At 45.8% G+C, this 24,448-nt stretch overlaps 1 protein-coding gene across 1 annotated transcript in view; it reads right to left on the bottom strand.

The window, feature by feature from the left end:
* The window catches only part of TATDN1 (TatD DNase domain containing 1), a 463,190-nt gene that overhangs the window by 326,911 nt on the left and 111,831 nt on the right, over window positions 1–24,448 (bottom strand). The window contains exon 3 of the mRNA XM_069621594.1: window positions 8,686–8,735. Within this exon, the coding sequence (XP_069477695.1) occupies window positions 8,686–8,735 (50 nt within the window). The remainder of the gene's footprint in view (window positions 1–8,685; window positions 8,736–24,448) is intronic.

Genomic DNA, 24,448 nt, shown 5'->3' on the forward strand with positions numbered 1-24,448 from the left:
AGCGGCAAGCACAAGTTACCACAATTAGAGCAGCACCCTAGTATACCACAAATCAGAGCAAACAGTAATGCGTATTAGGTACCGGGCCACCTAAGTTTGAGAATCCTGCGAGGGGAGAAAAAGCACCCTAGTATACCACAAATCAGAGCAAACAGTAATGCGTATTAGGTACCGGGCCACCTAAGTTTGAGAATCCTGCGAGGGGAGAAAAAGCACCCTAGTATACCAAAACTGTGAATACAGTGAGGCAAGGCCCCATGTGGATGTAACCAGGAGAAGGAGGGGTGGGCCGGGGAACGGAGAACAGGTGGAACTGGCGCCTGGCGTCCCCTGCGGACACCTGCAGACACACAGGGAGCCGCACTGTAGGAGTCGCCCTTGGCCTGGGGCCCTTAGCCGCGGGGGCTGCCGGGCAGAGGGCTGCCCAGGAGGGGGGAGGTTATAGGCAGAGGGAGAGGGGGTGGCGGGGGGTTGGGGGGGCGGGCAGGGAGGCGGGGAGGGAGAGGAAGACCAGGAAGTGGGAGGGGGGAGCAGGAGCAGGCAACAAACACCGCGCTAGGAGCGCGAACAACAATTCTACTTTTTTTTTTATAAAAAAAACACAACAAAACACTCACGGAGGCCCAGGCAGGGCTTCCCAGGCCTGCTGATCCCCTCAGGCCACCGGCGACCGCTCTCCACGCTCAGCTGGGGAAAAGAAGCAAGCGTGGGGAACGGCCGTCGAGTAGGCCAGAGGGGAGGCAGGCACACAACCAATCAGAGGGGGGGTGGGCGGGCAGGGAGGCGGGGAGGGAGAGGAAGACCAGGAAGTGGGAGGGGGGAGCAGGAGCAGGCAACAAACACCGCGCTAGGAGCGCGAACAACAATTCTACTTTTTTTTTTATAAAAAAAAAACACAACAAAACACTCACGGAGGCCCAGGCAGGGCTTCCCAGGCCTGCTGATCCCCTCAGGCCACCGGCGACCGCTCTCCACGCTCAGCTGGGGAAAAGAAGCGAGCGTGGGGAACGGCCGCCGAGTAGGCCAGAGGGGAGGCAGGCACACAACCAATCAGAGGGGGGGTGGGCGGGCAGGGAGGCGGGGAGGGAGAGGAAGACCAGGAAGTGGGAGGGGGGAGCAGGAGCAGGCAACAAACACCGCGCTAGGAGCGCGAACAACAATTCTACTTTTTTTTTTATAAAAAAAACACAACAAAACACTCACGGAGGCCCAGGCAGGGCTTCCCAGGCCTGCTGATCCCCTCAGGCCACCGGCGACCGCTCTCCACGCTCAGCTGGGGAAAAGAAGCGAGCGTGGGGAACGGCCGTCGAGTAGGCCAGAGGGGAGGCAGGCACACAACCAATCAGAGGGGGGGTGGGCGGGCAGGGAGGCGGGGAGGGAGAGGAAGACCAGGAAGTGGGAGGGGGGAGCAGGAGCAGGCAACAAACACCGCGCTAGGAGCGCGAACAACAATTCTACTTTTTTTTTTATAAAAAAAAACACAACAAAACACTCACGGAGGCCCAGGCAGGGCTTCCCAGGCCTGCTGATCCCCTCAGGCCACCGGCGACCGCTCTCCACGCTCAGCGTGGGGGCGCTTCCGCCTGCTTTCGCGTGGCTGACGTGTTTCCAGCTTTGTGCGTTTTTTGGCGTGTGCGGGTGTGCCCTGGTCAATTTCAGGAATATGTGTTGTTAGCGTGCATGTGGGCTTTGCAGGGATTTTGCTGCTGAACTTACCCCGTTAAGCCCACATTTTCGTGTGTTGTTCCCCATTCCAGGTGTTCCGCCCCACTTTTGGGAGTGTGCACTGGATGTTGTGTGCCTTCACTGGGCGACTCCAGCACAGCTTTCAGGATGTCGCAGTGACGTGTGAGCCACGCATGGATTCGGCACAGGTCCCAGGTAAACCAGGCACAGTGCCTTCCATGAATTGGGAAACCAGGTGCAGTGCCTTCCATGAATCGGGAAACGGCACACACGTGCGCTGCGTTTTTCACGCTTACGCCACAAATTTCGGCGCACAATGATTCCATGAATCACCCCGTAAAGATCTAAATATAAATGTTTTCGTAAAAGTCTGAAGTGATTTTGTCAAGTGGATGCTAGGTTATATGGTGATTGTATGCCCATACATTTGACACTTTTGAAAAAATAACACATGGGTGGATTTCCAGCAAACTTGTGTACGGAGCATTGACAAGGGCCTGAAAGCATGGCTTTACAAATGTGCCTGTGTTTTATTTTATGGCAAGTGTCATAATGTAGGTACAATAAATAGTGATATACCTTTGGTGACTGAGGTACAGCTTGTGGCCATGGGCAGTGGCCAGATTGTCCGGGTCATGGAATAAGGTCATGATCCGGACAATCTGGCTACTGGCCATGACCACGAGGGACAACACATGGGGTTAAAGTGGCCATGTGTACATCGGACTGGCTTTGTGGTAAAGTTATTCAAAATTGGGATAGATTTGAAAGGGAAGAAAAATGTGCTTGTGGTAATAAGGTCATAGGGTTCTCTTTTCGCCTCTACAGGCTTCCATGGAAAGCGAAGAGGGGCCCTGTATGGAACCCTGCCTTCCCTTTCCATGGTGTTCATCTTGGGAAAAGGATTTCCCTTTTCCCTAGAAAGGATTATCTAGGAAGAAAAATCCTTTTCTTGCACCCCAGGACCCTGCTTTGGGAAGCTAGGGTGCTAATGGCCTTCATCCCCCATTACAGGGGCTGGCATGGGGGGGTAATGGTCCAGAGATCTCATTATCCACCCTCGCTTCGCTTGGGTTGATAACTTGGGCTGCCGGGCCGCTATCCACTGTTCCAGTCCCTGGAACGGAGGATGAACGCCACAATATTCCCATTAGCATAACACAAAATGCAAATGGAAATGTTGGAAAATCTTATTGAGTCTATGTACTTTACTGAGAAATATAAAGCAGATGGACTCTAAGTTTTTTAAGTTCTATTTTTTAACTGTGAAAGGTGGTTCCTAAAGGAACATTTCTTTTATTGTTTTTGGATCTATTTTTTTTTTGGCAGGTGAGCTAAGAACAAAAGGTGGGGAGGAAATGAGGGAAGAAGCACCAAAAACACTAATATGGAGGGGTAGGTGGACAGGGGAAAATGTTGCGCGTGTGTTATTTCTAAGGTATGGGGCAGCGTTTATCATATGCCTTGATTACAGCAGTGGTGGTGGCTCTTGGGGAGGAGGGATGGCATTAGCTGACGCCATTTTAAGATAAAAAGCAGTTTTGCTAAAAGTATGTACTGTGTACTAGATTGTTAATGGATAATGCGTAGGAATAGGTGTTGGAGCTGTTCAAGGGAAATTTTGAAGTTGAAAGTTCCTAGATCAGTAAAAAATGCAGTTCCCAACTGTCCGCGAAGCACGGATCTTATCGTGAAGTGTGGACGGGTTCTCGGACACGTCATCATGCAGTGCGCCAGCGTATGGTTATGTGAAGGTGGGAAATGGTGACACTTTGTAAATTGGACACAAATATTGCAATATTGGGTAAGTATGATATTAGTATGTTTTAGGAAAATAGCACACAATGGTAAAAACCCATGAAATTCACTGAAAACATTTTGTTAAAGGGACGTTATGGTTAAGTTGGACTAATAAAAACCTATGAAATTCAAAGAAAAAACTTTGTTAAGGGGATGTTATGGTTAAGTTGCACTAATAAAAACCTTTGAAATTCACTGAAAAAAACTTTGTTAAAGGGACATTATAGTTACAAGTAAAACCGAAAACCCCCTGAAATTCGCCAGTTATGGTAAGCTAAGCAACTCGCACCACCACCGTGCACTACTAAGACTAACACCCAGGACATCAAAGATGACATCACTGATGACATCCCATGTGAAATACATTTTGATGAAAAGTCCCTACAAGGAGTTGTGTTTATTTTGTTGGTAACAAGATGTTAGGGGTGATTGGGAGACCTATTGTGAACTACTTACTCTATTAAAGAATGTACTCATCTAGAATCATTGTATTGGAGTGTTGTTGTTAATACAGAAACCTAATCATATATAAACATAGGCAATGACTGCAGCATGCACCATATAAGTACACTATTTATAATCTTGTAATTTTGGATACTACAATCAGAGTTTTGAGTAATGACATGTAATAACTAGCTAACAATTCAAGACTTGCAACACTTGTGCTGGTACAAAAAATACATATACATATGAATACCACAATGCATACAAATCAAAGGCACATACAAATCAGAGGCACATACAGGGAAAGTAAAGTAAGGAAGAAAGAAACAGCATCATCAGAACATGTTAATGACATTAAAGTTTATCTTCATGTATACAAATGAATTGTGTGTTTGAGGCCTGCTCATTTCCCCATGTATGTGCACCATGAGCTGAGATCAAACCCTAAGGAAAGTACTTAAAGAACATAGGACAAGGTAAACGTCTAGATATATAGCACCTTTTTCAATTTTAATATTCTGACTGTCGGTGAACAAAACCACCTGGCCTATATATGTCAGTGAACAAAAACAAGTGGCCCAGATATGTGATGTCATCAATGACATTTGTGATGTCATCTTTGATGTCCTGGGTGTTAGTCTTAGCAGTGCACAATGGTGCTGCGAGTTATAGTTGCTTTTTCGGTTTTACTTGTAACCATAACGTCCCTTTAACAAAGTTTTTCCATTGAATTTCATAAGTTTTTATTAGTGCAACTTAACCATAACGTCCCCTTAACAATGTTTTTTCATATATTTATAAAAAATAAGAAGTGGTTTCACTTCTTCCAGAGGAGGACGGCACTCTCAAGTTGCGGTCGTAAGCCAGTACTGGAAATCAGGGCATCAAACAACAGCGAGTTCGTTCACTTATCCAGTTTTATTAGGCATCAAAAAGAGACAGATTTGTCACAGTACAACGCGTTTCGCAGCGCTCCTGCTGCTTGATCACATTCACAAAAACAGTTTGCACAAAGCCATTAAATACAAGTACATGCGAAACTCTATGATTCCATCAAGTTTTTTGTGTGTTGTCCATTTTCACTTTCTACCTTACTAAGGTTCTATGACTTTCTTTAGTGAATACATTCAGCCATTTTGGAATTGGTTTTGTTTACAGTGCAACACTGGTTTATAAAGTGCTCAGTGCATAAAAGAGAAAATGTGTATTGCGGTTACATTTCTTGCATATTTTGTTTTATATAGAAGAATAAGTAAACCCTTATTGTGATTTACAGCTGCCTAGGATCTTTATAAAATACAATATTTCTTCAATTTGTCCATTAATACATTTGATTATTAAACCAGTACCAAACATTTAATTTTTTAAGTTTGTATACAAATCGTATTCGGTCAATGTGTGTATGTGTATATATATATATATATATATATATATATATATATATATATATATATAACAAAAAGGGAGGAAAAAACGAATCGCACTCCCACAGGCACAAAAACAGATGCCAGGTTCAAATAAAGGTTTGGAAAAAACAACAGACACAGTATAAGAATTACTGATGTCTTTAATGTTTTATCAAATTTAAAAACAAAAGCATCGTGCATAGAACAAATGCACGACACAGAGCAGCACACAGAAGACAGAACAACAACAGGACACCTACGTGTAGCAGCCTGCAAACAACGCGTTTCGCGCTATACTGAGCGCTTCATCACGTGAGGGGGAGAGGGTTGGACAGTGGTAAATACACCATCAACAACAGTCCCTCAACTATGTCGATGGCAACGACTGCTACCAACTAAAAGGGAACAGGGGCGGCCATGTTGGAAGGGAGTGTGTATATATGCTAAAACTAAAGAATTAGAGCACAGTGCTTTGCAAATGCTATTGTCAGTGATCAGTGGAGATAAACTGAAACTGACCAAGGTGTAAAATTATAGTATGTTACACCACAGTCTCCAAATTAGGGAAAAGGCCCCCAAACATGTATCAATACATGCATGGGGACTTTGCTAGATATCAATGCACAGTACATAGAGTAGCAGTGTAATGACCGCATAGCATGGAAGATCTAATGAGCCAGACTCAAAATAAATGAACCAACATTAAAAATCACCCCATGTAAATACATAGTCAGCCTAATGAACTAACAAGTCATTCCCAACACTTAAATAGAAAATACAATACAATAGCAATAAAACTAGTCAACCAAGATTAGATATAAAATCAGGTTAAAAAACAGTAGAACTGGACCTAAATGTTAAAAAATAGCAGCAAGGTAATACAGCCGGCAAGATAATGTGTGCAAACAGCAAAAATAGCAGCTAAATCATCAGATGCCGATTATACAGTGCAAATCAGCAAAATAGAGCAGCAAGGCAACAGTGCGCCTGTCCAACCTCAAAATGGAGGATGTAATAAAGTGCAAGTGCATCAACCTGATAGACTGTGCAAAATTGCAAAAAAATAGCAGCTAAGTCATCAAAGTGCAAGTGCAAACCATGATGTCAGAGTATCTAAAGCCGAAGGCAGAAACGCAACATAACAGATCCAGAGCACACAGTAGAATAGAACAGTAATTTCAAAACATTGAAGAATAGTAAAACAATGTCAGGAAGTGAAGGGAATGACACAAATAACTAGAACAAAAAGCTACATATAGGTCCCCAAAATAAACAAGACATAGTTGAGAGAGCGCTCCCCCTATTGCAAAATAATCAGCTAAGACAGGCAGGTAAGACAGAATAATAATCATAAGTGCAAAAACAAAAATAGATCAGTCAATACCTGCGAACAAACCAACGAAAGTGAAGCAGGAATACAGAAATACATAAGTGTTAAACCAGGAAAACAAAAAGACCCCAACAACGGAAAACAGAGCATAAATGGCAGGAAAAAGCAATAATGATAAATACATGTGGGCACAAGATTAGGTACCCAAAAAGGTATACAATTCCTCGTCTACATTGTGACCTTTAGTGTCAAGATCCAAAATAAATCTGGTCTCGAGTTGTCTCAGCGTCAAAATACGATCACCGCCCCTCGGATGAGGGGGTACATGTGCCACAGCAAAAAATGTTAACATGTTAACATCATTGTTATGTTCAGATTTAAAATGTTTAGCCATGGGATATGTCGGATAAGAATTCTTAATGGCTCTCAGATGTTGCAGAATTCTGAGTTTTAGTTTACAGGTAGTACTGCCCACATACCAACGCCCACAAGGGCACGAAAGTACATAAACAACGAAATTGGTGTCACAATTAATAGAATGACGTATCATCTGCTGGATCTGTGTGATAGGATGCAGGAAGAATTTCTTAACAGTGGCATAGGCACATGCTTTACATTTCATGCACTTAGTGAATCCTGTATGAGAGGCTGGAAGCCATGTATTGGAACGCTGGATCTTGCCCATAGGAGGTAGAAAACTAGACACAAGTTTGTCCCTTAAAGAAGGAGCACGTTTATAAGTCATAGTTGGACGGTTGCCCAAAATGGGCTTCAAGTCAGCATCAAGGGTGAGAACATGCCAATGTCTTGCCACGATTTTACGAATGTCATTGGACGAAGTATCAAATGTAATGATGAGTCTAGGATCATCATTTGACACAATTTTGGGACCAGTATCATAAATCAAGTCATCTCTAGACATGCCACGAGCTCGAATATATGTCGTTTCAATCGTTCTTTTTTGGTAACCTTGCTTCAAAAAATCCATGGCTGCCTGTGCACAATAATAGTCAAAACAGGCGATGTTAGAGCAATTGCGACGATATCGAATAAATTCCCCATAAGGGATGGATTTTTTGCAAGGTGTAGGATGACAACTATTGGCATGGAGTGGTAAACCAGTATTGGTAGGTTTCTTATGTAATGCCGTACTGATACCTGAGTCATCCATCATAACGGTCACATCCAGATAGACAATTTTAGTACGGCTGTGGCATTCAGTAAAACTGAGATTGGCCTGGTTATTGTTGATACTTTTGACAAATGAAAGCCAATCCCTTTCCGTGCCCTTCCAAATGATAAAAACATCGTCGATATACCGCCACCAAGAAATAATCTGTGTCGGAAAGAAAGATAGTAATAGGTCAGAAAGGAAAGTAGCCTCCCACCACCCCATTGTGAGATTAGCATAGGATGGTGCAAAGGTGCTCCCCATCGCAGTCCCCCTTACTTGCCGATAGAAATGGCCTTCAAAAAGAAAAACATTGTTGTGTAGACAGAATGAGAGCATATCCAAGATCATAGTGCTGTGTCCAAGGTAGTTTAAGGAACGAGTGTCCAATAAGTGTTTACATGCAGATATACCAATGGTGTGACTAATAGATGTGTACAAAGAAACTACATCTAAAGTGGCCAAAAGTAAACCTTCCTCCCAGGGTGCGTTAGTAACGTGTTGTAGAAAATCCTTAGTATCCCTCAGGTAGGAAGGTAATCCCGTGACAAATTTGATCAATGTTTCATCAATGAATTGGGCTATATGTTCCAATAATGAGCCACATAGAGTAACAATGGGCCTACCTGGGGGATTGATAAGGCATTTTTGCGTTTTTATATATATATATGCATAGCTTGAATATAACGTGGAAATAAATACACATTTTAAATTGCAGCTACTAGCTAAGCAGAACATATCACTTGCTCCCTCAATTCAAAGCACGGCATGTCTTACTTGCCAAGAGTCAATTATCACTAGCCAATGGATTTGAACTTGAAAATGCAAACGTATATAGAATACACTACCTTTTGCACCCCGACTTTGACAGCTCGCTCTATGATATCTAAAAAGTCATCTGTAAACAGAAAACACACAAATATTACTATTTCAAGAAATTGAATGCTTGGACAGGGTCAATGTTAATGTAAGCCTATAGTGTGATATATATATATATATATATATATTGAGCTTGTAGAATAAATGCACCAGAATACCATTCACTGTGGCTCTGTGGGTTAGTTCCTGTTATCTGCGGTTTATGAAGGTCTGCATTAAAGGTACACTCTACATATTTTAGGTGTCTACAGCATTTATATGTCCCATCTATCCGGTATACAGCCGTAGACAGTTTAGGACCACCAGTCCATTTTGGGCTCATATATATGATCTCTGTGCAATCTTGGGTTGCTCCCATCACCTACCAATGACTTGTTTGGAACCTATCTATGTCATTATTACATTCTGATATAGAGCAAGTACAATTACATTTGTTGGGCAAAAATATTATGATTCCATCACTACTTTCACATATTAATTTCAAATATTTGGGTCAACATTTACTTGAAAGTCTAGCCTTGTTTCTTAGTTCGTTACACCTTTTAACCAGAACAGCACACGCCGTGATCATAATACAGAGTTGATTAGCAGGAAGAGCTAAATATAGCATCTGGATAGGACATCACCTGGGGATCAGGAGCTACTGTGGACAACAGGGGGTTAACACCACCAACAAAAAAAAAAACCAAACAAACAAACAAACAAACAAACAAACACACACACTGTTCCGCTTGTTTGTGTGCCCATTTATGTTTGTAATATTATAAATTTGAAATGCGTCGGCTTATTTCTATGCTTATTTTTAATATTACACAATAAGACTATTGTGCTCGTGCTTAATATTACACATGACGAGTGCTCTGTGCTTAGTAGTGGTAAGTCGTGCTTATGGTAGTTAGTCATATTATTAATGACATGTTTCCACTATAAGAGTTCTTATGTTTTGCAATAGGAAGCAATGTGCATTTCTTTGCACCGACACAATGTCCCCTTTTTTTGTTGAAAATTTGGTTTTATTGGAGTTTTACAATTATGACATAATTCAAAAAATAATGCAAACATTGGTATATATCAAAGTGAGGTCACAACTTTTCCACAACACCCGCCCCCCTCTCCCCCCATCCCATGCCATAGTTTAATGGTCGATAACAATAACAGGGTCCAGCACATCATCTGAAGATGCAATGCGAGCATAGGGTTGCTTCCGAAAGAAAGACGGTGCTCAAAAAACAAGGTCCAACATATAAAAGTCACATTTCCTGTAACAATCGATCTCTTCCCACTCCAAGGGGGTCGCCCCGATAGTATTGTTCCCATCGAGAGGACCGTCTGAGCTGATTACTTATGCCTCAGGCTATTTTCCCATATTTATCAAAAAATGGCAGCCATAGGGCCTCGATGTTAGATTTGGATTCATCGATCAGGTGGGTAAGATACTCCATATCATAGATTGCCCGTGTTTTCGCTACCCACTCCCCCTCCCCAGGAGGTCGGGTGGTTTCCATTTTTGGGCCCAGCATCATCTAGCCGCGACTAGCATGACCTGCAACATATGGTCGAGTTTCACCTTGGGGCCCCCCTCAACCTCAATGCCGAACAACACCAGCCAGGGGGACAGAGTTCTCACCATTCCGTCCACTCCTCTTATCCACGACAGGACCTCACTCCAGTTGGTCTGTGCCACCTGGCACTTCCACCACATATGGACATAATCCCCCTTTTCAATGTGGCATTTCCAGCAGTGGGGGTCATAACCTTTTCTCATTCTGGCTATCCTCTGTGGGGGGTAGTGCCATCTGTGTATCAACTTCAGGGCCTGGTGGCGGTAGTGGGGTGCAGTTGTGGAACGGTGTGCCTGCCTACAAATCTTGGTCCATCTTTTTTCCGTTATGGGGGTGCCTAAGTCCTTCCCCCATTGTACTTTGGAAGATGGGGGGTCCCGTGGGGTAGAGAACAACAAAAAGCTATAAAGCTGCGATATCACCCCCTTGGTACCTTTGTGTGTTATGAGGAATTTCTCAAAATCGGTTAGGTCCCGCCTGAATGTGTCGCCCTATCTGCTCTTGGTAAGGGCACCCTTAAGCTGTAGGTATCGAAAGGGGGAGAGGTTAGGGAGGCCTAGGGCATCCTTCAGGTCACCTAGAGATATAAACGCCCCATCCACCCAAAGCTGTCCGGCCCTACAAAGACCCACCTCGTAACATTGCTGGAAGGCTAGTGGTTCGTTGATCCCTTCCCAAAGTGGCAGAGCCCAGCTGCAGCTCAAAGGTGAGGGCCACGTTGTGAGTCATCTTAGGTAACTCCCTTCCTTCCAAATAGACCACAGCACTCCCAACACTGGATGTTTTAGAACCCTTCTCGGAATAGATGTCTTGGAGACCCATAGCCACTCATCCAATGTGACCGGCGAGAAGATTGTATTATCCAGTGTTACCCATTGTTTCTTTGGGCCAGTCGTCAGATGATCAACAAGGACGCGCAATTGTGACGCCTTATAATAAGTGTTTAGATCTGGGAAATTAACTCCACCCTCATCCTTGGGTCTAGTGAGAGTGTCATAAGCAATCCTGTGGGATTTACTGGCTCATAGATAGCGGAGAAGGGCCCGCTTGATCTCTAGGAGAAATTAGTTCGGTATCTGGGTTGGCAGCATTTGAAACAGATACAAGAATTTGGGGAGGATTACCATTTTGATGGAGTTGAGGCGAGCCATCCATGAGAGGCCGGATTTTGACCAGCGTCCCAGGTCGTGTTTGATTGACCTCCATAGGGGCGGGTAGTTTACCTTAAAGAGATCTTCTAGGTGTGATGGAATTCGGATCCCCAGGTGAGAGAGTCCCTCTGTTTGTTTACAAAACTGGAGGTTATCGATGTATTGTCCCTCGGTCTCGTTGAGCTGGCCTGCCGGGAAAGCCACTGATTTATCTATGTTGACCTTATGCCTGCCAGGGAACCATATCGCTCCACACTATTCAACACCTCTGGGACTGATTGGGATGGTTTAGAGAGGTACAAGAGGACATCGTCGGCAAACAGGGTTATTTTGTAGTCAGTTCCCCCTATTTTAACACCGTGGATCTGATCATTAGTCCTGATTGTTATGGCCCAGGGTTCCATCACCAGGGCGTATATGAGGGGAGACAGTGGGCATCCCTGTCTTGTGCCTCTCTCTAAAGAAAAGGACTCTGACTCTCCTCCATTGACCACCACTTTGGCGGAAGGGCGGGAGTAAAGGGCCGTCATCCATCCCTGCCACCTGGGTCCCATCCCCAAGGACGACAGAACCCCCTCCATGAAGGCCCAGCTCACCCTGTCAAACGCCTTCTCCGAGTCTAGAGACAAGAGAAGAGCACCGTCGGATTTCACTCCATTTGAGCTCAGTATGTGCAGGGTTTTGCGCATGCTGTCTGCTCCTGGTCTACTGATCGGGATGGATCAGTCGGGGAAGAGACCTTTCTAGATGTGTCGCCAGGATCCTGGTGAAGATCTTGGCATCTGTGTTCAGAAGCGAGATGGGCCTATATGAGCCACACTCCGCTGGGTCTCTGCCCGGCTTAGGGATAACTGTGATTATGGCCTGCAGGAATGTCGGTGGAATGGTTTCTAAGGTTTTGATTTGGTTAAATAATTTGGTCAGTGGTTGGGTTAGTTCGGACTGAAATTGTTTATAGAAATCCGCTGTGTACCCATCTTCTCCCGGGGTCTTGCCTATTTGAAGCTTTTTGATGGCCTCTTCCACCTCCTCCTCTGTTATCTCCTTGTCTAGTGTCTCCCTCTCTAGGTCTGTGAGCTTGGGTAGGGGGTAGTCTTCAAGATATTTTCGAATTTCATCCAGTGATTCACCCTTTTGTTTAGTGTAAAGGGCCTTATAGAAGGCCGCAAATGATTCGGCTGTGTGTTCAGTTTTTATCTGGGCGTTACCCGCCCCGTCCTTGACCTTTTCTATGTGTCTGCACGCCCTGTTTCCCCTCAGCCTATGTGCCACAAGAGTTCCAACCATGTCGCCCCTCTCATAGTATCTCTGCTTCGTGTATCTTATTTTTTTAACTACCTCTCCAATCAGGATTGTATGCAGAGCTTGTCTCTTCTCTCTCATTTCATTCAGGAGGTTTTCGCGGTCTATGCTTCCCTTGGTGAGCTGTGCCCTCATGGCCCACAGGTCTTCCCGGATTCTGGATTCTATCAGGGCCTTCTCTCGCTTCTTGCTCAAACCCTCTGCGATGAGGAGACCCCTGAAGGTAGCCTTCGCTGCCTCCCAAACTGTAACCATTGGGACTTCCCCTGTGTCGTTTGATAAGAAGAAGGCTTCTATTTCGTTCTTGAAGAATTCCCTAAACACCTGGTCCCTCATGAGGGTGTTGTTACAGCGCCACCTACGTGATTTCACGGTGGCTTGCAGCCGCCATTCCATAATGAGGAGTTCATGATCCGACCAGGTCACAGATTCAACTATGGGGTTTCCAACCTCTCCCCCTCCCTCCTCCGACACCAGCAGCAAATCAATTCTGGTATATGTTTGGTGGGGAGGGGAGAAGAACGTGTAACACCCAGGGGTTTGCCAGCATTTGCGCCATACGTCAACCCATTAGTACTCTTGTAGGAGGTCCCTCAGGGCGAGATTATCTTTTGCGGGGGCTTTTGGTCCCGCCCCTTTGGCCGACCACCAGTCAAAATGGGGGTCTGTAATGAGATTGAAGTCTCCGCCCAGGATTGTGGCTCCCTCGGCCCACACGTCCATGACCCCAAGAACCTTGTGGATAAACTTGACTTGGCCGGCGTTGGGCGCGTACAGGGTGGCTAGTGTGACTTGTGTGCCCTGGGCTGACCCCTTCATCGCAAGAAATCTACCTCCAAAGCCCCTTTTCGTCTCTACATCAGTGAGATGCAGCGATTTACCCAAGAGGATACCCACTCCCTCCTTCTTTGAGGATTTGTGCGAGGCCCAGAAGTTTCTACCCATCTCTTTTCCTTTGATCGTTGACTCGGCCCCCCTTCTATAGTGGGTTTCTTGTAGGAAGTGGGCCAGTAGTTTCTGTTTGCGGAATAAGTTACTTGTGAGAGAACGCTTGTTTTCCAAGTTGAGACCTTTCACGTTGAGCATACCGATCCGACCTTCAACCATGGTCGTCGCTATCCTTGCCCTGTAAAGCCTCAGCAAGTGCCCCCGTTATCATCTGTAGACTTGAACCCCAGAACCATGGCATGGCGTTCCCTATTTCTTTCCCCTCCCCTCTCCCCCCTCCCCGGTTCCCCATTTCCCTTACCCATTTTGGTAGGCGTCCATGTCTCCATCGCCCGACATACATCGGGTTTAGTCAACGAACCACCAGGGCCGCTGCCTGGGCCCCGAGAGAGAAATAGTGTGGATCGTACCCTCCAGGTTATACCTATAGGAACATTATACAGGTTTAGTCGGAGTCCAATCCTTCAACAAGACTTCCCCCGCCCCAGCCCCCTATACTCCCGCCACGTGTCTTGTGTCTCAGGGGCAGGGTCTCACCGTGAACTAGCTTCCAGTGTGAACCGGGGGGGTTTTCGAAGGTCTCGGGGGACGCACCTGGCCACCTTCTGACAACCGAGAACACCACCCCTCCGTGTTTCAGACAGGTGGGACCCGAAACCTTCAACCATCAATTTCGGCATAGGCCTCGCCAACCGTGACAACATCACAATACAACATAAGACGTCCCCAAACATGGAGGGGCCCATGAGGGCCCTGCGGGCAAATGCAACACAATACAATACAATAACATCACATTTCTTAACCTTCTCCCCTTCCCTCTCAATCATTCGGATCCATCGCGCGGGCCTTGGCGTCAACAAAAAGTGGAACGAATGTTTCTCCCCAATTCGCCAACGGCCACGGAGGGCGAGTGAGCGAGTGAACCACAACAGATCGGCACTGCATTTCTTTTAACTTCTCCTCTATCTGATAATCGTCCTCCACGTCCCTCCGAGGGGTGCCTGGTTTTTCTGAATTTCCGGGTGCCCTTCACTTTGTGTTTTACCTGGCCGAGGTCAGGGCCCCGTGGGGCAAGGCTCGGGCCTCCGTCGGATCTGCCGTTCTCCCCCGAGGGCCCATGGGGGGGACCGCGATCAGTTCGTCGATGCCTCTCTGGATGTCCTCTTCTGTAACGAGCTGCAAGTTTTCCCCTTGCCATTCAAAGGATAGGTAGAATGGGTGTCCCCAGCCCTACCAGACCCCCTTCTCCTGCAGCCACCTAGTGATTGGACCGCATTTTTTCCTCATTTGTAGCATGAGGGCGGATAGGTCCTGGTAGATTGCCACCCTGGAGTTGTCGTATTGTATCTCTCTTAGAGTTCTAGCTCTTTCAAGTATTTTTGCTTTGTCTCTGTAATAGTGGAACTTCGCAAGTACGGAGCGTGGGCCCCTACCGCCTCCGCCAGCTCGATGAACCCTATCAATCAGGATAGTTTCCCTGGAGTCAATTCCCAGGACAATCCTAATGATCTCCCGCACTTTGCCCTCCAGGCCGGTCTGGGTCTCCCCCTCCACCTCCGGCAGGCCGAAGAATCGCAGGTTACATCTCCATTCATGATTTTCCATGTCATCCACTTTGAGGCGGAGTTCCCCCTCGCGCTGCTGCATCTCTTTAAACCTTGCCTCCATCTGGGTCTCCAAGAAGACGGTGGACGCCTGGTTATTCTCTACCCCCTCCATTCTGTCCTCCAACGTGGAGACCTTGATGGTGAGGTCAGCTAGCTTGCTTCCCATGTCCGTTCTCATCCCCCTGATTTCGTCTAGGATTGTCTGGATATTGTTCTGCATGGTGTTCATGTCGGGGGTTGGCGTGGGTGGGGAGCTGATCTCCATCTCTTGTTTTCGGGGAGTGAATTGGTATCCTACCAGGGTTTCTTTCCAACTCATGGGGGTGTCTCCACCTCTAAATCTTCGTGGTTTCCCCAATGTTCCTCAAGTTCTCTCCCCGGTTCCGTACCAACTCCAATGAGGTGTGGTGGTTCGGACGGGCGGGTCGGGCCCCAACCCCCCCAACCCCCCGCGACAGCCAGTACTCACGGTTACCCCGACGTGGGGCCGGTGGGTGCGTTCAAAGGTCGCCAGGGTGGTAGTCGCTGTGGATGGTAAGTAGTAGGCCCCTAAATAGGGTGGTGAACCCCACGATGTGCCCTGCACTCCGCAGAGGGGCCCAGGCGCGCTCCCGCATCGGCCCGGGCCTATTAGGTGTAGGCCTCTGAGGGTTGTGTTGCAGCAGCAGTCGGGGGGAGTCCCTATGGTAGTTGTTGCAAAGATGTTCCTGTTACACTTCAGGCTTCCTCGCGGGCCTCCTTGCAGGGTACGACTTCTTTACAAGCTCCTCTATGGACCAGATACAAGCTACCATGGTGTCTGTACAAACTTCGACGGACCCCGGGTCAGCTGACTCTTGTACGTGGAAGACGTACGGCAAGACACGCCCCTCCTACGACTATAAAACCACCGTCTTCCAAGGGGCTCATTGCTGCTAATTAGCGTTATCAGCTACTTGCGGTTTCGTCCGTTTCCTCTTCGTGTCTTCATACACACAATTCCTCATCTGAACTCCTGGTGTTGACCTTTTGCCTGACTACTGGATTGCCTCGTCTCCTCCCTTATTCCTGCCGTGCTCGTCTGGTTGTTTTGACACGGAACGTTACTGGATCCGGCTCCCTTCTGCGGCACTTCATTCCAGGTTGCCGCCTCTGCACTCGGAACCAAATTACTGTCTACTATCCGGATCTCATCTACAGCTACTCGGGATACATGTGTGCTCAGGTACAGACTTAATTGGCTATCCCCATTTCCACAACTGTTTATCTCCACAACTTGTCTGGATATTTGTCTTCTGTTGGATTCTGGGACATTGAGTGACTTTCATGTGAGATTGTCCTCAAGTGCATATAAACGCGTTGTTTCTGCCTGAATCTGCTTTCCCATTTGGGGCTCTCGGGCTTCAAAAGCGACCGCAAACATAAATACAACGTTTTTAAAGCTGCGGTTTTTATTTTTAAGTTTTCCGGGCTCGTCCAGCCCGGAAAAATTAGAAAAAAAACGCAGCTAGTGCTTATTTTTTTTTAAAATAAATAGCACTTACCGAGATTCAGCTGCAGCTTTCCTGCTCTGGTCTCCGGTCCCCGTCCTCCGCGTACAGCACTAATGAAGGGAAAGCCACCCAGCGGTAGCTTTTGTTTACTACAGCTGGCTGGCTTTTCCTTCATTAGTGCCGCAAAAGCCAGCACAGGAGGGCATCCATTTCACAAAATGGATGCGCCCATGTACTTGCTTTTGCGAATTTTGAGCTTGAATAGCTCAAAATTTTACATAGGAAGTTTTAAAAAGGAGAATGGTAGTATTTTTTTTTATGTTGCCTATCTATTTTTTAAATAAAATGTTTTACTAGACCATGCCTTTAACTTTTAAGGACTCCGGTAAAGAATCATACAGAGTATTAAACTTGGATAACACAAAACTACAAGGGGGATAGTGATTGGCACTGTTTAAGGTCATTGTAATACCCCTGTCATGACGAAGTATGTCGAACCCCTAATTTTAGCTGACGGCAAATGTAGCATTAGGTTGGGCGACAACTGTTCCGGAGGACCCCATAGAGGGCACTGTGTCTGGTGGTTCTCTGACCCTATCGTAAGTATAAAAGGGCTTCCATTCTGGCCTATTCTAATTGAGAATGGGTGCACCCTGTTAATGGTCGATTGTTTTACATGAGGTTCTGTGTAAGTTCAGAAGGGATTGGGAACCCTTAACTCCAGAGTTTGAACGTGTACTTGGTATGTGCAAAATAGCCTTGAACCACTGCTCAGAGTTTGATAATGTTGCTGAGGACACAGTGGCAAGTGTGCGTTACGGTACAGAGAGAGGAGATATTTCAGCAAGGATGAGCCAGGGGTGCGTCCCAAAGCCTCTCCTGTAACACCTGTATGGGCAACTCCCTATTTGCTCATGGGGAACTGGTGACATATGATGTTCCTAGAACAGTGGTCCGATGACTACCATTGCTCATGTATGCGGATGACACCCTCCTGCTCGCTAGCATTGCAAAATCTCGTGACTGGCTTATCAGTATACATGAGCAGGAGGGGTCTTGCAGAAAGAGTTTCAAAAGTGATGACAGGTGCACAACAAAAGATGTTCTGCAAGGTCATTAGTTTATTGGGTTATGGCTGGCCCAGTGTGATCAGTATGGCTATTTGGGGATGCAGTTGAAGAGGATCCTCAGTGTTGGGAAGTTTTGCAAAAGTTCACCAAAGGTAGGACTTTAGAGGGCTCACTCACATTTGGAGCACAGGGCTCCAATTCTTATTATAAGCCTGAACTACAGAAGTATGTTTGTAGCAATGGCTGAGCAGCCACGCTTATCTTAAGAGGGAGAAAGGGCTGTAGGGAGGTACAAAGAACATACACATGGGTCAAAGAAACAATGATATACTAAAGGTTATTTACAAATATTGGTTTATTTTATATATACACAAAGGTAAATATAATTCTTCAAGAAGGCAAGTACTATAGCACATGGAATAACCAATGCAATGTTGAGAGTAAGTAAAACACTTTGCTAATACGTTGAGAATGGCAGTGTGCAATTCAAAGGTTAAATAAAGTACTTTTGTAATAACTGTTGCAGGTAACAATGAACAGAACAGAACCAACATAAAGCAGGTACATATTTATAACAATTATATTAATATGAGAGGCCTTGGGCTTTAGTAGCGCATCCCTATCTAGTTATGAGTGTCTCAGGGTCAGATTGTAGGGCCAAACAAGCAAGGCACAAGCGGTAGAAAGTCAAATGTTCCAGAGGAAGTCTTCAGGAGCAAGTAAGTAACACTATTTGTTGGGGTAAAGGCTCCCTGAAGGCACACAGGCGTAAGGCCTGGTGCGAACGTGTACGTGCGAACTTCCAAACACACAAATTAGCACTCCACCAACACAGGAGCAGCAAAGAAACTGTAGGCAAGTTCTGCCAAGAGTCTCGCAGTACCTTTTATATGAAGAGGATGCAGCACGATGCTGCCGCGATGCAGCAGACCCGTTCACCAGATTCTTGGTCAGGCAGACAGAAGAAGGTACACTGGAATGGATCTTGCAGCAGCAGTCGAGTTAAGAGGCCCCAGGCAAAGGATTCTTTGTGGTTCTGTGATTTTGGCACCCTGTTCAAAGCACCAGTGAAGAACGTCTACCGCCCAGTCGATTCGTCTCGCTTTTCTCGGGACAGCACTCTGGTGAGGGGACTTCAAGGAGTGTAATCTTGTCTCTGGATGTCCGGAAGGAGTCCACCAAAGTTTTGGCAGGATTCGATCTTCGGAAGGCGATGCACTGCACAATGGCCACAGGTCCCAGGGTATTGGCGATTTGCAGCCAGTGAAGGTCACAGCTTATCGTGGGATGGCTCGAAATGCACGTCGTCTTGAGACTGATTATTCCAACCAGTCTAAGGGAGAGAGCCATCATTTTTGGGGCTCTCCTGGCACTTGGAAGAAGGGGTCGGACAGCAGCGATTACTCAAAGCATCGTCAGTCATCCAGAAGTGGCTGCAGACATCTCTCCTCTTCCTAGTTGTTGATTTTTCAGTTCCAGTGGTCAGCTGGTCTTCAGCCGCCGGATCCATGCCACCTCTGCAGGAACTCAGCCAATCAGCACCCATGCACCATTCAAACTGTGGGTTGTGGCTGTGACAGCCAGCCTCCCAGATGGAAGTGGTTCCAGCCAGGTACAGCAGAATATAAAGAACAGCAGGGTTTTGGAGTCCTCCCCTGTTTCCTGTCCTCACAACCACCCTGGCACCTTAGCAGGCTTCACAAAGGGATCCTGCCGAGGACAAATGTTAAACTAGGAACTCCATCACCCTGCATGGCAAAAGGACAAAGAAAGGGCAAGCCATCTTGAATTGGTGAGAAAATAACACTGTCACCATTTTGGGTCAATGGTGAACCTTCTGTGCACTACCGCGGGTGGGAGTAAAAATTGGACAAAAGTAGGTAGGATAAAACCACTGCCATCTGCCATTCAGATTAGCTTGTAACTATACCCAAACAGTTACAGGAGCAGTGAGAAATAGGATACAGTGTAACCCTTCAGCACTCAACATAAGGAGGAGTGTGTTGACCTCACAATAGAAAAAGATAGGAAGGATAAAAATATCCTGCTGTAATAGAAACTAAAGAGCGAAGCCAAAGGGCTCCCAGAAACACTGCAAAGAGTGCTGTGTGCTGCAAAAGTCAAAGACTGGTGCCACATAACTTGGCACAAAGCATGACTTCAAAAAAGGTATAAAATGAAATATAAAAGGATCCTAAAGATAGGATAAAAGAATGAGCGAGTGTGGAAAAAGGTTCCCACTCGCTCAGGGGAACAGACCAAAAATCCAATAGTCCAGCAAAAATTGCTGGGGGGACTCATGTGAAGAGGATTTTACATACAAATGAAAATCTACCCAACACTCTGATAGCAAGCACATATGCCTCTGTGGTGTATACTGCAAAATCAATAGAACTAGGAAAACAGTGTGTGAGGGCGAACAAGCACCATGTGGGGAAAATACATTTTTGACCAGCACGCAGGGAGGCGTCTAAAGCAATATCGTCATTCAACATCAGGTGGTCATAACCGTTATGTTTTCACATGCATATCTAGGATTCCACGAATGCTGGGTGGCCTTTTGCAGCACCTATAATCCGCAGAAACAAAAGCAAAGCACGGCAACCGACGATAGGCGGTTGAATGTAGACGAACATTGATATTGAATTTGAGAAATTATGCCATTTTTCATGTGAGTTTATGTTGATAACATTAGGTTGTACCTGTTAGGAACTCATAGTGGCAACAGTAAAGACAGACACAAGTGATTACAGTTCAAGGGTGTTCATGAAACTGTAAATGCAGGGTCGAAAAACGCCTAACCTAAACCTAAGTCTAGATGGGGGCAAGCTTTGATCATCAAATGAAAAATAAGGCAGTGCTTGTGGCGTCTTGTCAAAGTAAAAAGCATATACTAAAAAAAAAAAAACGATTGCCAAATCCTTACAACTAATTACAGAAAGAGTGTGGGATGGCTTTTCAATAAAGAAAGAAGTGTTCACAAATAATAAGTCAGGATGTGATTGCCAGGGGTCTCCCTTCCCTGCGTTTTGAGCGTGCGCCAAAGTGGATCTCCTGAGCAGAGCACACACCCAGCACGAGCCGACAGTTGCATATCAATTATCAGGTTCTTCAATGGTTAAGTCTCTTTTCAATAAAAAGTCGTTTGCCTTCGAGGGCCTGATGTATTCAACAAAACAAACAAAAAGCTCCTTTCCAAATGGACTTTGGGTGATGATTTTTCACCCCTGGATTCCCCTCGATCAGGCTCGGACCGCAAGGCTTCCCTCGATAGGGCTGAGGCCTTTCTTTCGGGATCTCTCTCTGCCCGCCCCAGATCCAAATGCCAAGGGGGACAATCCACTTCCCCTGGTCTTGCACTCACAAATCTTAATTTCTTTTTTAACAGCTCCTCAGGCTTCGTCCCTTTTTGTCGGCCTCCCTCTGCCGGGTTCACTCTTGGCAACTTTTCAAGCCACACTTCAGGTGTGTGTGATTCTGGTCAATTGCCTGACTTTGCCTGACCCTTGTACTGGGACATGTCAGGTAAACAGCTCAGGTGTTAGTCTGTTGTCTTTCGTGTTGTGCGAAAGTGTTCGTGTAGGAAAAGGTGGGGCAATGTTTTGGAATATCCCAAGTAGTAGGATGGGGAAAAGGTGTTGAAAGAAGGGGGATACCGCGTCTCACGCGTCGGTGTCCCACTCTCCAAGGACCCCCCATCCAGGTGATCCTCCTTCACTGGTCCACCCCCAGGAACTGGATCCAATAGTGATGGCCGTGTCCTGGCCACCTGGATGGCAGATCCCCGGGGACTAGCCAGGGAGACACCTTCAGGTTTATCACACTGTTCATACAAAAGTTAATAAACAGAAGTTTTAAAAAAACAATGAATAACATCCACACAGAGGAGGGGCTACTGTATGTCTCTGATCTGTTAGCAGCTCAGCCAGGGATTGACTGGGACTTTCTCTGGCAACACCCCAAAGCGTCTTTGACAAAGATGATTTTAACAGACATCCTCGGATCATGTCCAGTGACCAAGGGAGTCTGCAAGAAGATGCTGTCATTGGTAAAATGGGAGAAGCGAATATGTACTGATTGCACCTTCTTCAAGGGCAGTGGATTGTTTGTTGCTTGTGAAGAAAATTCTCACCATAGAATTCCTTCTCGATTCAGACGGCAAACAATACGGCTGTTTAGGTTATGTGTAGCTGGGATCGACATGGGGACTCGGATATCGTCTGTCTGTGTGTATATAGCAGCATAGAATCCCTTGTGCATTTTATCTTTTTCTGCTCCTATATAGGAGACCAGGATACTGTATTCGCTACCCTTGTTGAAGGAGGGTGGATTTAGGCACCGTAAACCTGCTTTACTTCACTTAATGCTGCTAATGAACACCGTAATACATCAGGAGTAAAACTCAGACGCGGAGACATTGTGATGTTTGCTATAGACTTTTATTAAAGTAATGAAGGGTTGGAGAAATACCTATCTGGCCCCAACACTATCGGGGGTTTCCCTGCCTCAACGAAACTAAAGGATGTCAGTGTCAGAATGTCCAAAAATAAAGAGTTCTCCATCCTATGTCCAAAATCGTATCCTGACCCTTACAGCTAAACTTAAGAAAAAGTGAAAGGGGATAGAGTTTTTCAACTGGCCATCTCTAGCCTTCCTTAATGTTCCAACATAAAGTTCCAAAAAGTACACAAATTAAGAAATGATTAAAATTCCCTAACTTTTCACAACTCTCAGAACAATGGGAGAAGGTCTTCACTCGAGTTTTCAGCTTCTGAAGAGAAGCTCTCTACCACAGTTATTTTCCTTGTCAAAAGGCAACTTTACAATCAAGGGGGTATGGCCCTCTTCCCCTAGCATCACACACTGAAGATTTCTTCATCACCCCTTGATTTACTCCATAGTTCATAGTTCTTTAACAATTATTTCACTCAGGGAGTATAATTCTCTCCAGACTCACATTCATTATCACCTGGTTTACTCTCCTGCCAGGACTTCACGATATTTGCTTTTCATTCAGTTTGCCCTGGTTTACTCTCCTGCTAGGACTTTATAACAAGTTACTTTTACTTTTGGGTACGGGTCTCCAGACTCGCCTTCACACTGTTCCACACATATTTGGGTGCGGGTCTCATATTCACAAAGTGCCTGGTTTACTCTCCTGTCAGGACTTTTCACACTGTCTTTCACAATGTATATGGGTTTCAGACTTGCACACATTACTAGGCAACAGTCTTGTACATGCCCTTTTCACCAATTGGGTCAGTGACACTCCACCTTCTCGTTTGTTACTTTCCCTTTTTATCATATGGCTTTGTGCCCGCTTTAGCAGACTCTGTAGCTTTCCCCACGATGTGTGGCATTGGCCCTTAAGTGCCCCAGTGTCCCGATGTTCCCTTTTGGGCTCACTGGTTTGTTTTGGCTAATCTGGCGTTCTTCATGTCATCCCGCGGTTGCTGTGGCTTGCCGGTGGCTTAGAGCAGCGTTCTGCCCCCTTTCCGCTTATCGCTGGTCTCCTGCATCTCCAGACAGCCTTGCGCTGTCCTCAGCCTCACCACGGCAGATATCTGGCTTCTCGGCTTCCTCTGGACATTTCCAGCACCCCTTCAGAGTCGCCAGCACTCCGCTTGCTTACCAGCTTATGACCGGCTTTTCTTGCAGCAAGGTTCTTGCTGCAGAGTCTCTCTCTCTCTCTCTCTGCAGCGTCTCTCTCATTCACACAGCTGACGGGTATTTAAGCATCCTGCTACTATGTAGCTCCCATGAAAAACTGGAACGCAGCGCAGGCTTCCTGGTTCTAGTAATCTTCATCATTCCAGTCTTCTTTCTCGTCTCAGTACTTTGGTATAATTTGTCAGACGTTACCCTGATATCAGTATAAGATGGTTGTACAGGTTCAATACTACAATAAGCAAGGACAGTCTGAATTTAGGGGGGAGTTATACTCAGAGTTGAAAGGTGGATATCGTGTTTCTTGCAGCCAGTCTCTCTCCCCCCATATGATCCTCCCTCAGGCAGCCACCAACAGGATCCGGATCAGGTAGCGGCTGCCGTTGCCTGGCCACATGGGAAGAGAGTTTCCCCAGAGAGGGCGTGATGATATCGCTGGATTCATCACAACACCAAGATGTGTTTTTGTGCAGCTGGCTTTTTAATTATTGCACTATATACTCATTCCAAGATTTTGTCTTGAAAGATATTTTTATCTTTACATTGTTAGTTTCAAGGCACTGTAATTTCATGTTTTTTAATATGTCTTGAACTATGATTTAAGAGGAATATGTATATGCATTTATAAAATATGTTTTGTTTTTCAGTGATGTTTACTTCTATAAAGACTTTTACTCTGAAATAGTTTAATGAATGAACTAGCATTTGTACCCGTGCTTCGCAGGGTAATTCCCACCTCAGTCCTAGTTTGAAGGTCATTCAATGAACGAATATAGATGATGATATTGCATGGCTGTTTGTGTTACCCGAAGAACAATGCAATCAATTCCAGCTACTTTGAGTTGGAGTTTGAGATTGCGCAGCAACATTATTTGTGTCCCGATCTACAGCCAAGGCAATAGCGACCGCAACAGAAGTGCTGTATGTGTAGTGCTGCAGCATGTAAGCTTGAA

This window comes from Ambystoma mexicanum, chromosome 5q (genome assembly GCF_040938575.1).
Source record: "Ambystoma mexicanum isolate Mex_15411 chromosome 5q, UKY_AmexF1_1, whole genome shotgun sequence".
NCBI lineage: Eukaryota > Metazoa > Chordata > Amphibia > Caudata > Ambystomatidae > Ambystoma > Ambystoma mexicanum.